Source organism: Podarcis tiliguerta, assembly GCF_965153285.1.
Source record: "Podarcis tiliguerta genome assembly, chromosome: 3".
Lineage (NCBI taxonomy): Eukaryota > Metazoa > Chordata > Lepidosauria > Squamata > Lacertidae > Podarcis > Podarcis tiliguerta.
The window spans coordinates 26,758,617-26,773,951 of record NC_139536.1 but is presented as its reverse complement, the minus strand read 5'-3'; the positions used below and the strand labels follow the sequence as shown (position 1 = coordinate 26,773,951).

At 43.4% G+C, this 15,335-nt stretch overlaps 1 protein-coding gene across 5 annotated transcripts in view; it reads left to right on the top strand.

Annotated features, from left to right (window-relative positions):
• USH2A (usherin) overlaps window positions 1-15,335 on the top strand; it is a 418,893-nt gene that overhangs the window by 375,369 nt on the left and 28,189 nt on the right. For all 5 annotated transcript variants that reach the window (XM_083433263.1, XM_083433262.1, XM_083433261.1 and 2 more), the window contains exons 62-64: window positions 3,273-3,500; window positions 6,186-7,702; window positions 10,437-10,758. In XM_083433263.1, the coding sequence (XP_083289389.1) occupies window positions 3,273-3,500; window positions 6,186-7,702; window positions 10,437-10,758 (2,067 nt within the window). The remainder of the gene's footprint in view (window positions 1-3,272; window positions 3,501-6,185; window positions 7,703-10,436; window positions 10,759-15,335) is intronic.

Here is a 15,335-nt window from a genome sequence, read left to right as displayed (position 1 = left end):
AGTGCACCTTATTTTTGTTTATGCAGGGGTGGTGTGTCCCATTTTACGGCTTGAGGCAAAACGGGAAGCGTCGCTCCCTGTGCCCCTGCTACCAGAGAGCAGCACCTGCATCGTCACTAATTTGTGGCAAGATTGTTGTGTGAGGTCTCCTGCGTTCCACAATATATTGCCAGAAATTGGTGAGATCTCACCCAGAATCAGTGGTGGGGCACCTGGGGGGTGCTGCTTTGGGGCCTTCTGCCACCTGAGGCAGCAATCTCAGCCTGCCTAATGGCTGTGCCAACCCTGTATTCATAACATCAAGAGATTTTGAACTTAAGCGGAAACAAACAAACATGATGGTGTCAGAGTTTTACCCCATAGGAGTTGATACTGGGGTGAAGAAATCATTATAGACCATTACTACCAGCCCTGTATAGTGACACACCTGTGCATATATGGGAGGTGTAGCCAATTATGCCTCTCCATTGAAGGGTGACTCTTTGATCCAGTAGAAGCTTCTGTGAGCAGAGATGGGGAAGTATTGATTCTCCTTTTGCCCCATGCCTTTAAGATCCTATGTCACCTCCCAATCTGTTCCAAAGGGTCTTCATGCTTCTGGAGTAGATTGGGGGGTTTTTTTGCAGCTAGATAGAGGAGGAGGAATCGGCAAAAATGTTACCGATTTACTGCTTATGGAAGACCCTGCTGCCTGTCAGTGGATGGATAGTGCCGGATACTACCTATGAACCAATAATCCAATTTTATGTTTCTACATTCTGGAATCCTTGTCAAATACCTTTCACTGGGTGTTCACTGATGAAAGACAGTGGATCAGTGGAACGTTCACCATTTCTCTCTGTCTTTGCATTGTCCTGCACCTTCTCAAAATCTGAAGTACCCTCTGAATTTCCCTTTCCCCATTTCACTTATGGATACCTTCTGTCAGTGGGCATTCACCATTGAATTCAACCTACTATTATTTTCTCTCTCTGAAAAACTATGACTAAGACTGCAACCTATATATATCTACTCGGAAGTAAGCCCCGTTGAGGTCAATGGACTTACTGCCGCATTAATACGTATAGGATTTCAGGCTAAGGCTGCAATCCTGCACACAATTGTCTGGAAGCAAGTGTTATAGAAATCAATGGGACTTTCATGTAAATTAGTCATGTAAAGAATTGCATTGTGTTTGACCTCAGTATCTGATTAATACAGTGCTTCAAGTGTAGGATTGTCAAGCATGGGTGACTAGGAATTCCTAACAATAACTATCCTTTCAGCTCTCCCTTCCTCTCTTCATTATCAATCTTACTGCTGCCTGCCCTGTTTAACAGGGAGAGGGGAGGAATAATTGTCATTGAAAAGTATATTTATAATCAGTACTGGTGGCATGTTGAGTTTTAATATTCAGAATGGACATTCAAATGCTGCATTGTATTTATCTAAAAGGAAAGCTCATTGTTGTGGGAAAATAACTATTTAATTATTTATCATCTAACTTTTAATATTTTAAAAAAGAAATGATTATTTTTTCTGCAAAAAAATTGTTTCCGAGTCTGTTAGCTTAACAGATACTTAAATATTTAAAAGGTTAGAAGTGCTGGCTTTTAGCCACTTAACACAAAACTGGAGAATTGACTCCTGACTTCTTTGCACGATGAAGGAGATAGACCTAACCACCAGAAAAAGAGAAAATGTACTCTAATCTAACAGATTTGAAATGAATGCCATCAAATTGTTTGGAAGGAGCAGGGGGCATTGTGACAGATATAAAATCTTTTCATATAAGATTATTTTCATTGAAAGAAATACAATGGTGGTTTACAGACAACAACAACAATAATAAAATAATTTGTATCCCACCTGGGCTCAGAGTGGCTAACATCATAAAAAAAGGATAAAAGATAACAAGATATAACAATAAAAGCAAAGTATCAGTATCAAGTAGAGAAGTCCAATATGCCAGGAGCAGGTATTAAAAGTCAGAAAATGTTTGGGTGAAAGATTTTAATTGGCAATGGAAGCACTTAATAGCTGGTTGATCTTCTGAGTATTTTCATTTCACAAGGTGAGTACCACCATGCAAAAAGCCCTTCTCTGCACCACTATGAAGTGGATATATGCACGGCATATTTTGCTGCACAGCCCTAAATGTGTACAAAATGGGCCTGTGTAGGCTATGTATACAGCAATGGGAACTCTGCAAAAAGCACAGTTTCCAGTTGTGTGAACTAGCCTAAGCATGTACAGTGTGTGCGTGTGAAGATGTACAGACAGTACACTGGCTACTCACAGGGTGGAGGGGAGTCAGCGCCTGCTACCATGATATAGGGATGTAGTCTATTTGAGAGCATGAGTATAGTGTAGAGTAGAGTTAGGAACTGTGGCCAAAGAGATTCTGGTTCAGTTCCATACCCAGCAATTAAGTTCTCACTAGGTTACTTTGGGCCACCGTCTATGTCTCAGTCGAAGCTACTTCACAGGGTTATTGTGAGGCTAAAAGGCATTGCCTTACACTTTTTGTAGGCACAACGAAGTAATATAATAAATATAAAATAAATTATAATATAATATAATATAAATATAAATGTGGGAACAATGGCACAGTGTTTGTGAAAAAGAGAACTATAACAGGATATTATTTAGGATAGGTAAAGGTAAAGGACCCCTGACAGTTAAGTCCAGTCGCACACAACTCTGTGGTTGCGGCACTCATCTCACTTTACTGGCTGAGGGAGCCGGCGTTTGTCCGCAGACAGTTTTTCCGGGTCATGTGGCCAGCATGACTAAGCCACTTCTGGCGAAACCAGAGCAGTACCTATTTATCTACTTGCACTTTGACGTGCTTTCGAACTGTTAGGTTGGCAGGAGCTGGGACTGAGCAACAGGCGCTCACCCCATCACGGGGATTCAAACCGCCAACCTTCTGATCGGCAAGCCCTAGGCTCAGTGGTTTAGACCACAGAGCCACCCGCATCCCTATTATTTAGGATAAGGGAGGGAAATAGGACAGAGAAAGGAACTCATGGCCTTCCAAGTACTTTTGGACTCTTAAGTCCCATAAGCCATTATGGTCATCAGGGAAGATGGGAACTATATCCCAACAATATCAGTCAGAATATAGGCCTCACATCCTTTTTGGCCCTTTGTGCCTGCTGAAGATTATGCACAAACTTGGTAAAATTTGCCTGTTAGTGCTGGGCCTTCAAGGTAAGTTTTATTCAACAACCCACCATAATTCATTTATTCAACCAAATGAAAGAATATTCTGTGTATTTCTGCTGCAGGGAACAACACATCAAACTCACTTGTTTGGTTTGAAGCCATTCACAACTTACCATATTCATGTTGTTGCTGTCAACAACGCTGGGCAAGTTTCAAGTCCATGGACTTCCGTGCGCACCCTGGAAGCCCCCCCAAGTGGCCTGGCCAACTTTACCGTGGAAAAGAAGGAGAACGGCAGGGCGCTGTTACTTAAATGGGCAGAGCCTTCCAAGCCCAATGGCAACATTAAGGTAAGCCCAACCTAGAAAATGACTTAATTGGGGTGAAAAGGTATGAACATACGTTAGAACTTCATTGCTGAATACATGGTGAAAATTGTCATCCATTTTGTAGTCCGGAAGGGATGTGTGGTTTGTATGTAAGGTGCGAGTGATGTCAGGTCCTGCATCGATAGACAGCCACCAGCATAGATGATGTCTTCCTTTGATCCTTTACAAGCCACCTCCCTGTTCTTAGTTAAATGATCTGGAGCAACAGACACTATCAAAGAAAACTCCCAAGACCCATGAGCCAAAGGAGAACTATGCGGCCATGACATTGGGTGATACTTTACTAAGGGACCCCATTAACCATAGAACTGGCCTTGAGTGATGTTGTCCTAAATTACAGTGGTACCTCGGGTTAAGAACTTAATTCATTCTGGAGGTCCGTTCTTAACCTGAAACTATTCTTAACCTGAGGTACCATTTTAGCTAATGGGCCTCCCGCTGTCGCCGCTGCGCTGCCACCACGCGATTTCTGTTCTCATCCTGAAGCAAAGTTCTTAACCTGAGGTACTATTTCTGGGTTAGCGGAGTCTGTAACCTGAAGTGTCTGTAACCTGAAGCATCTGTAACCCAAACTGTATTCAAATGAAAGTAAAGCTGGTTATATGGGAAGTACCCAAAGGAAACTCTCACCATGAAGACTCTTGTGCTCACGACAGGCAAGATATATGTGTGAAATGCTGAGGACCCCGTTTCTGTCATAATTACTTTCTTCCTTTGCACTGTCTTTGCTAAATTTAATTCTCATGGTATTTTTCTTTCCTTTTCTACCTTTCTTTTCCCACCTTTGACTGTAGGATATATGTATGATTGTATGAAGATGTAGCTATCACAGGTTTTTAGTAATCGTTTTGCAAGTGGTGTCCTTTTGATGGGTATTGGGCTACATTCTTAGAATTACAAAGAGCTCTATAGGTTTGTTACCATGAACAGTTGGATATCCTGCATTAAACAGAACTGCAGTAGATTGTCCATTAAACAGCATGACGTGTTATAATTTCTCTACATTTGTTGTCTTATCCTATTTATTTAAGCATGCTTAAAAAACAACAGTGTGATTAAAGCTGCCACTTATATATTAAATGAAAATCCGCCCAAAGCAGCTTAATGTGACATTTAGTTGGACCTTCTGTTCTTTACCTTTGGGGACTTTTCTGCTTTCCTTTCCGTGCTTCTCAGAGTGCAGGGGTGGGGAGTGAGAGGAGGCAATAGTTCATGGGTAGGCAAACTAAGGCTGGATCCGGCCAATCACCTTCTAAATCCGGCCTACAGACGGTCCGGGAATCAGCGTGTTTTTACATGAGTAGAATGTATTCTTTTATTTAAAATGCATCTCTGGGTTATTTGTGGGGCATAGGAATTCTTTTTCTCTCTCTTCAAAATATAGTCTGGCCCCCCACAAGGTCTGAGGGACAGTGGACTGGCCCCCTGCTGAAAAAGTTTGCTGACCTCTGCAATAGTTCTTCCTTCTAGGAACACAATCACTGGGCTTTTCTTTCTCTCAGAAATAACAATTGGGGAAGGAATGGTTGCTGCGCCTTCTGATTGCTCTGGTTTGTTTGCTTGCTTAATATGCAGCTTGATCTTCAGTTCCTTGTTTCTCAGGACCTTTCCCCATCTCCAAGTGAGGGTTTAATCCTGTTAATGCCAAACTGGCAATATTCCCTTTTGTCACATATATTCAACTGCAAACTATGGATCCCTGAGCATCAGAAGTTTCCAAGTCTTTAGTCACATAAATTCAGCCAGTTATTGTCAGAGGCTTCACTGTGACAAGTCCAATGTAGACTGTATGCCAGCCTTCAGCCTCGCTGCCAGGCCGGGCAGGGCAACAGCCAATGCCCAACCAGCAAGTGAGGCACCACCCTCCAAATGGGGCCTCTGACTGGCCCATTCAAATTAGCCCTCTTTGGCGGGAAGACCGCCCATTGATACCACCAGCCAAGGGGAATTCCCCAGCTCCATCCTGCAAGCAAACACAGCCTAGTTACTGGGTTCATACACAGAGGAGACCTCAACTGTTGCTCCCCACAGACACAGTGAGCGGCCACTGTAGGCCAGCCTTCTTCTGAGGCCCAGGACAGTACATATGAGTTTCCTTCCCGCCCTGCCCCCCGCATCGCTCCTCATCACAACAACACAGGCATTGATGTCCACAGGGAGGTTAAGGTTATTCCCTTTCTGTCAGATGAACCATAATCCCAGATTTCATTTTTAAAAACCAGCCTTTCTAGAACCTAAGATAAGAGGCAAAGGGTGCAGACACCCTTCTGCCAGGGTGGGTGTGTGTAACTAGTCTGCTCCCACATTTCACTGTGGAATGCCGGAATGCATACCCTAACAGAATGATCACCTTAATATGATTTTTCCTTCCAACATCTCTTGCAGAAACTAATGTTGTTCTTTTGGAGGAGGGAAGGGTTGAAGGTGGATGTTCCAGGTTTTATGGGCACACACCAAACATTTATTGTGGCTTGCAGAGTACTTGACAGGCTGTTTATGGCGTTTATGATGGGAGTCATACATATCTGGCAGGCTGCGTTTGGCTTATTGAGCTGGAAGCAATGCAGGCCTGAGTTGCAGGATTCGGCTGTGAATGTCTTGCCAGTAACATATAGCTTTTGTTGATATATGTTATTTTTCTTCCAGACCTACAATATTTTCAACGATGATAACCTGGAATACAGTGGTTTGTCTCGTCAGTTTCTCTTCAGGCGCCTAGAGCCTTTCACTCTCTACATCCTAGTCCTTGAAGCTTGCACTGCAGCTGGCTGCAGCCGCTCTTCATCCCAGCCAATCCGGACAGACGAAGCCCCTCCTGAATCTCAGCTGGCCCCTGTAATCCGGTCAGTAAACGCGACCGGCATTGGACTGAGCTGGTCTCCGCCAATTAATTCAAATGGAAAAATAATGCGCTATGAAGTTATTCAGAGACGCAGCAAAGGAAATGCTTTGGGGAACAATGCAACAACAGAAGAAGAGGAAAATGTTTTCACCGAATATAACACTGGGAGCACGACATTTGTATACAGTGCTCAACATTTGCAGCCATGGACTAAGTATGAATATAAGATACGTGCCTGGAATTCAGCGGGTTACGCTGACAGTTCATGGTCTGCTGCAGAGACCAGTCAAGCTGCCCCAGTAGGCTTGGCTGCACCTGTCTTGAGATATATCCCCAAAAGTCCAAACAAAATTTGGATCTTGTGGTCCTCCCCAGAAGAGCCCAATGGCATTTTGCAGTCTTATAGGCTCCACAGAAATAACGTTCCATATCCTTTTAGCTTTGATGCTGCTACTTTCAACTATACGGATGAAGAGTTACTGCCATATACAGAATACAACTATGCAGTAACTGCTTGTACTATGGGAGGCTGCTCCACCAGCAACCATGCCAGTATTCGGACACTCGAGGCAGCTCCAGCATTCGTGAACCCTCCCACCCTAGAAGATCTTGGTTCCACCCAAATGAACATATCGTGGTTACCACCCCAAATCCAAAATGGAGAAATCACAAAGTACATTTTAAAATTAAATGGTGAAGAGCTCTATGCTGGAAAAAGTTTGTTCAGAAAAGTGTTGAATCTACAGCCTTATACCAAGTATGACATCATGCTAGTTGCTTGTACCAATGGAGGATGTACAGCTAGTGCACCCCAATCTGTTTGGACGATGGAGGCTGCACCACTTAATATAGATGCCCCCAGCTTGCTAGTGACAGGTTCAGAATCGATAGAAATCACGTGGAAGGCTCCTGCAAATCCAAATGGCAAAATCCAAAGTTATGAGCTAAGGAGAGACGGGTTTCTGGTTTATTTGGGGTTGGATACTCGTTATCATGACTTTATGCTAACTCCAGGAAAAGAATACAGTTATGCTGTTACTGCAAACAACAGCCAAGGAAGCGTCACCAGTGCTGTAGCCAGAAGCAGAACTAATCCCTCTGCCCCGTCTGGAATGTCACCTCCTCGATTGCAGGCATGGTCCTCGGAGACAATTTTGGTTACTTGGGACCCACCAGCAAAAGTCAATGGGGATATAGTCAGCTATACAATCACGCTGTGGGACCCTATTGAATCGGAGAAGAAAGCTGTTCATCTGGAGTCAACGCATGTTTCCTTTGGGAGGCGGTACTACACTTTTGCAGCATTAAAACCCTATCACAGGTAACTTGTGAACACGTACTTCAGTGCGTGAATATTGTCTGTTATTCTGATTATAGTGTGACACATGAAAAAAGCAGAACAAAATACTCTTATGCCAATGCAGCCCTAGATGACTGGCGAATTTTGGCTCCTTGTAACCAGTTTGTTCAACCAGTTAGGGGGGAATTGGGAGGTTAGTATCCTCACGATACAGAAGACCAAACAGCATGTAAAAACAGATTTAGCAGGAAGGACCCCATATTTCTCCCTAACAGAGGCACTAGCTTCTTAGCATGATTGAGGGAACCCTACACAGGTGTTTCCTGCTTGGCAGGGGGTTGGACTCGATGACCCTTGTGGTCTCTTCCAACTCTATGATTCTATGGTGTCACACACGCAATGTCCTGAGGAGCCAGGGGCGGAGGTGAACATTGAGGGGGCCCAAAAGTGCTTTGGCCCCTAGAAGCCACTGGCTATGCTCCCTAACAGAGCTATGCCTTCAGAATGTGATGCTAGGCTAGTGGAGTTTGCTAAAATATTCCTGCTAATACATTATGAACAATGTCTCAAGGCATGAATCATATATTTGTAGAGTTGGAAGGGACTGCAAGAGTCATCTAGCAATGCAGGAAGCTTTTTGCCCAATGTGGGGCTCAAACCCACAACCCTGAGATTAAGAGTCTCATGCTTTACCAACTGAGTTTATGAGATCTCTTCAGACTGGTCCTCAGTACTGAATGGAGGGTGGCTGTTGCAGCTTTGATCTGAATGTATAGTAGATTATCCATTGTAAAAACTGTCAACTCTCCATTCAGCAGAGCTTACTGAATCAATCAATTTTTCTTTTTCTTATAGCCAGCCCTTGTCAATGGGATCTTTAATATGCCACTAGCTGCTCAATTAGAAGAGGACCTTTTATCAATAGCTTCAGAAAACTCTCCTACTTTTTTTCCTGTTCAACTCTAAGCACGCGTATAGGCCTAAGCACACAGTGTGCATCGCATTCCTTTGATTCATGGCAATCTCGGAATTGCAGGACAAGAGTGCTCATTTCTTTTCCTCCCAGAACGGGTTGTCCCATTATTTTCAGTGGAAACTTATAGGAAGTGGCTGGATGCACATGCAAGGTTTTCAACCAATTATTTTAACATGTTTTCACTTGCTAGCTAAGTGGGGAAGTAATGCATACATTTGTACAGAAGAAGTCTCATTGATCTCCATCATTATTTTATAAATAAGAGCATGGGCAGAGAAAGGTAAAAGTTCTGTCTGAGTCACGGATAGTCATGGGAACAAACCATAGTCCATGGCCCAACTTTTCTCAGCTGGCTGGCAGTCCAAAACCTCTGGAGGCTACCAGACTGTGGTAGGCTAACAATTAATTTTGTAAATTTAATGCAGACAGGCTGGAATGCGAGTTCAGATCACAAAGCCTGAACCTTTTACTTTAGCGAAGCTTAAGATACAAATGTTGCAACATGATTATATTTTTTTAGAAATGCTTTGAGTGGCCTGAGATAAGCTTTCTGTTTCATCATATATTTTTAAATTATAAGCCACCTAATTGGTTGACTGAACAAGGAACCTACAGTTTGTCTTACAGTAGATGTAAGGAACTTTTAACATTTAAATGCAACTTCTTTCCAGTTCAGGCAAAGCAATAGCTATTATCTCACCAAATATATTCAAAGTACTGTGTTCCTAATACAGTGGAACCTTGGGTTAAGTACTTAATTTGTTCCGGAGGTCCGTACTTAACCTGAAACTGTTTTTAACCTGAAGCACCACTTTAGCTAATGGGGCCTCCTGCTGGCACAGCGCCACCGGAGCATGATTTCTGTTCTCATCCTGAAGCAAAGTTCTTAACCCGAGGTACTATTTCTGGGTTAGTGGAGTCTGTAACTTGAAGCGTATGTAACCTGAAGCGTATGTAACCTGAGGTATATAATCATGCTGATTTGTTGCAAACATGGGGATCGCAGTGCACACACATGTAGGAATGTCTCCATCCATTTCAGCAAAGGAGATAAAGGGGTGTGCGTGTTTGCAACTCTTGCTTTGCACTGAACTAAATGGGAGGAGGGGAGTGCTTATGCAAGAGATCGACACATGCACTGAAGGTTCTGGACCTAACCATTATGCTTGCTACCCAGCCGGATGGGTGGGGTATATTACTACTACTACTACTACTTGCACCACAGTGCAAAAAGTGGAGGGAAAACAAACGTCCCACCCAGTGGAACACCCTCCCATCAGATGTCAAACAGTTAAATAGCTACAGTCGTACCTTGGATCCCAAACGCCTTGCGAGTCGAACATTTTGGCTCCCAAACTCCACAAACCTGGAAGTGAGTGTTCTGGTTGCCAATGTTCCTTGGAATCCAAACGTCCAACATGGCTTCTGCAGCTTCCGATTGAGTGCAGGAAGCTCCTGCAGCCAATCATAAGCCATGCCTTGGTTGTCGAACGTTTTCAGAAGTCGAACGGACTTCCAAGGTACGACTGTATATGACCTTTAGAAGACACCTGAAGGCAGCCCTGTACAGGGAAATTTTAAATGGTTGATGTTTTATTATGTTCTTATTATTTTGTTGGGAGCCACCATGAGTATTATTATTTACATTTATTTTAAAACACAACACTACTTTGCACACCTCTCTTTTGGAACATCTTTACTGTAATCTACACGTATGTGCAATAAATACGTTTATAGCCCTTCTTCTTCTTAACTTCCTTCTGATGTGTTTTTCTAAAGGTATGAAGTCCAAGTTCAAGCTTGCACACTCCTGGGCTGCACTTCCAGTGAATGGGCTTCTCTACAGACCCTTGAAGCACCTCCTGAAATCCAGCCAGCCCCACTCATAGATGTGCAGTCAAGCCATGGTGGAATCCAGTCTGTTCTTTCCATTGTGTGGACAGGTCCAAAGCAACCAAATGGGAAGATCTTATATTACGAGCTTTACAGAAGACAAGTAACACTTGAGCAACTAAATCTAGACCTGGTCCTTGTTTATAATGGTTCATCCACATCCTTCAAAGATGCCACACTTCTGCCTTTTACTGAATACGAATATCAGGTATGTCACATACAGAATGAAGACCTAATCCTATGATTCCTATGAACATCTTAGGAAAGAAGTTTTATTGCTAAATTGTTAGTATACTGTAAAAGACTATATACTCAGAAAAAGTGTTACGATAATTCCATATAGTTCACATGGACAAAAAGGGCTTCAAGAATTAAATACAGTCAATGTCCCTCCCTGTTTTTTTGGCACAGTGATTCCCATTTTTACACATATGTCAGAAACTGACATATTTTCAGAGGCATGGTGTGAAATGTTTGTGAATGCTCTCAGCACTTTTGTTTGTTTGCATATTTATACTCCATGCTTTCATAAAAATCTATCCAGGTAGCATACAGCATATAAAAATAAAACCAGCAAGAAGCATCCATAAAAAGATACCATTCATATTGCAAAGGCCTGTCAAAACAATATAGTTTCAAAAGATGTGTGAGAGAAGGAAGGGATGCATCCTGCTTGAACCACTGTTGGGAGTTCAATAGGCAGAGTCTGCCACACTGAAGACTTGGCCCCTAGTGAAGGCTAACTGAATCTCAGGGGTGTGAGACACCACCAGGAGTGCCCCACCAGAGGGTCTCAGTGATCGAAGTGGAGCATGGGGAATCAGGTGGTTCTTAAGATACTTTGAACCCGCTTTGCTTAGGACTTCATGAATTAACAGAAGTATGTTGAACCTGGCATAGTAATCTGGCTGGCTGCTGCATTCTACGCTAGTTGAAGCTTCCAGACCAGATACAAGGGCTGCCCCACATAAAGCATGTTACAGTAATCATTCAGTTGCAGCTCCTTCCCACACAGGGAAGTACTGTTTACTCCGAGTGGCTGCTGCTCTCTCAGTCTGCAATCTTTCCCAATCCTACCTGGAGGTGCTGGGGATTGAACCTGGGACTCTGTGCATTCAGAGCAAATGTCCTGCCCCTGAACTGCAGCCTGCAATCGAGGATGTTGCCCTGTTGATAAGGTTTAAGCTGCTGGTCTGATCAAGACTGGAAGGGTGTATAAGTGTGGGTGTGAGCTGAGCATTCTGTTCTTGATGTGTATGGCCTGGCTTACAGTGGTACCTTGGGTTAAGTACTTAATTCGTTCCGGAGGTCTGTTCTTAACCTGAAACTGTTCTTAACCTGAAGCACCACTTTAGCTAATGGGGCCTCCTGCTGCCGCTGTGCTGCCGGAGCATGATTTATGTCCCCTCCTGAAGCAAAGTTCTTCACCAGAGGTAATATTTCTGGGTTAGCGGAGTCTGTAACCTGAAGCGTATGTAACCTGAAGCGTATGTAACCCGAGGTACCACCGTAGAGCTATTTCTAGATGGAGATAGCTTTTGTATTGTATGTGCATAATAGTAAATCCAGAGGCCTCTTAGCCATGTCGTGAACTTTAAAGGAAAGCTTATAATAACTCTCTCGCTTCAGTCATTATTCCCATATGTCTTCTTTTCTGAGGAGAACATAAAGCCTAATGAACTTTGGATGTCTTCTCTGTTTGCCACTGAATGTTCTTGGGTGATCAGACTGAATCTGTATTGCTGCTGTTGAGAAGTGTGTGACCTCCATTTGGCAAGTGTATGCCAAAACGTCTGGCATCTTGGGGGGCCCATCTTTCATCGCTGACGATGGCTCTTGGGTTACTTGATTTCCTACTCTTTCTAATGATGTAATTTTCCTTAAACTTCAATGAACTTAATGGCAATGAGGTAACTGCTAGGATTCTTTCCAAAATAGATCGCTTTATTTTAGAGACTGGTATCTTTTTTATCCCCCCTCTTCCCCTACCCCCATCCCTCTCTTCCCAGTTAATGTACCTGAGGGGATACTTTTTTCTTGTAATTGGGCTCTTTGTGGACAAAATTATTAAATCTTTTCAAAAAACTATCCGGTACATTATGGTTGAGGTAAGCGCCTTTAAATCAGGTGCTCAATGTGTTTTGGAAGCAGTGTGAGCTTCATAAATGAGTAGATGTCTCGTGTCTGAGACTAAGGGGAAAAGAAGAGGCACTGCAAATTCATTTTTCCTCTATTTTCTAAAATGCATTAGAGCTACCATGTGCCTTCTACAGCACTGGTCTTCAACTAGTGGGTGGAGACCCACTGGTGGGTCACAGCCTGATCCAAGGTGGGTCACAAAAGGAGCTCTACCGTCATGCAAAGATATGCCAAAAAGTTAAGAGATTGGTCCTCAAATGCATGTTTGGGTTTAAAGTGAGTACTAGGTCTTAAAAGGTTGGCGATACCTGTTCTACAGGATAGGATTATCACAAAATCCAAACAAGCGAAGAATCCTGTGGCACCTTAACATCCAGCAGATTGAATATGACATCACCTTTCATAAAGACAAGTTAATTAAGCAAATGAACTTAAACATGATCTTATTGGCTATTTAAAACAATGAACTGAAGTCTGTCGATGGCCATTATTTCATTATTCTGGAGTACATTTTTTCATGTGTGGAATGCATATAATCTATTCACAACAGGGTTTCTATGGGTCTAAATATAATCCTGTTTCCTTCTTTCCACTACATGGTGCATACAGGCAAAAGCATTATAGGGGATGTTTCCTCTACCCCACTATTGTAATTATGCAAAATGATGCATGGTATGCCGTGCTGGTCCTACTCCGAGTAGACACTGAAGTTAATGGTCAAGACTAATTTATGGACTGCAAGAAGATCAAACCTATCCATTCTTAAGGAAATCAGCCCTGAATGCTCACTGGAAGGACAGGTCGTGAAGCTGAGGCTCCAATACTTTGGCCACCTCATGAGAAGAGAAGACTCCCTGGAAAAGACCCTGATGTTGGGAAAGATTGAGGGCACAAGGAGAAGGGGATGACAGAGGATGAGATGGTTGGACAGTGTTCTCAAAGCTACGAACATGAGTTTGACCAAACTGTGGGAGGCAGTGGAAAACAGGAGTGCCTGGCGTGCTATGGTCCATGAGGTCATGAAGAGTCGGACACGACTAAACGACTAAACAACAACAACAATTTATGTTCATTCTGAGTAGGACTTAGCTGACTACAACCCCATGGATCCTAAATAACTTGCAATGTACAAGGGAAAGGGTTCTAGGTGGACAGTGTTCAGTGGACAGCAGGTGCTCTCTCAGGTATTCTGGGCCCAGGTATATAGGACATTAACAGTAAGACGTATTCCCTTGAAATTAGGATGGAAACAAATTGGTAATCAACAGAGTTCCTGCAGTATTTGATATGCACTCTGGCAGCCTTTATTCATCACTACACTGACTGTCGCATTCTAGATCAACTCAAGTTTCCAAACTGTCTCCATAGGCAGCCCCTCATACACCACATTACAATAGTCCAGACTCCAGACAGAGTTTTCCAAGGCAGGTCCAACCACAGCAAGGGCTCTGTTTTACAGAGAGTGATGTACCTGTTGTATCAGCCAAAGTTAACAGAACACATTCCTTAGCATAGCCTCTGTATGAGAATTCAAGTTGTTCCCAGCCTAACACGCTACTCTTTTAGGGAGAGTGTGACCCTACCTATGATGGGCAATTCTCCAGCTTTAGGACCACCCACCACAGGGAACTGTGCCTTCTGCAGATTAATTTTTCAGTTATTCAGCCTCATGCAGTGCATGACTCATTCAAGGACAAAACTGTCATGTCTGGTTCGGATGGAAAGATGAAACAGAGCTTATGCTGATGTCACCCACTCTAAAACTCTGGATGACCTCTATCAGTGGTCTCATGCAGAAGTTAAAAAACAAAGGAAGGGGACTAGATACCTTGAATGTCAGATGCAAGCTTCTTCGGGGAATGGCAATAGTATCCCACTTCTACCTTCTGGAATCTTTGGGCAACGAAGGAATGAAGCCACTGCAAATCAATACTCCATGAATTGATCTAGAAGGACACCATGCCTGAACATATTAAAAGCTGCCAGGAGGTCCAGGAAAATAAACAAATCACATTTCCCCTGTCTTTTCCAAGAAGGGTCATCAACCAAGTTGACGTGGCCAGCGTGACATCGCTGCTCTGGTGAGCCAGAGCCGCACACGGAAACGCCGTTTACCTTCCCGCTAGTAAGCGGTCCCTATTTATCTACTTGCACCCAGGGGTGCTTTCGAACTGCTAGGTTGGCAGGCGCTGGGACCAAACAACGAGAGCGCACCCCGCCGCGGGGATTCGAACTGCCGACCTTTCGATCGGCAAGCCCTAGGCACTGAGGCTTTAACCCACAGCGCCACCCGCGTCCCGTCCTTGGATCTAGTTGTGTTCAAATTGCATATCTTTAGCAGTCTTGTGTGCGCATATGTGTGTGTGTTTGTCTGCCATTACTGTCATTTGTGGCATCCCTCAGGGATCTATTCTTAGTCCCACCATTGTTGACAATTTATATGTTGCCTGTGAGACACCTTATTCATAAGTATAGGGATTGGCTTTCGCTATTATGCTGATGAAACCCAGATTTATATTTCACTTAAGCACGATATTGATTCTGCTGCCTCTCTCTCGGAGGCTTGTTTGCTGGCCATAAAATTTTAAATGCAACTAAATTTCCTCCAGCTGAATGACGCTAAAATTAAGGCACTAGAGCCCAGGC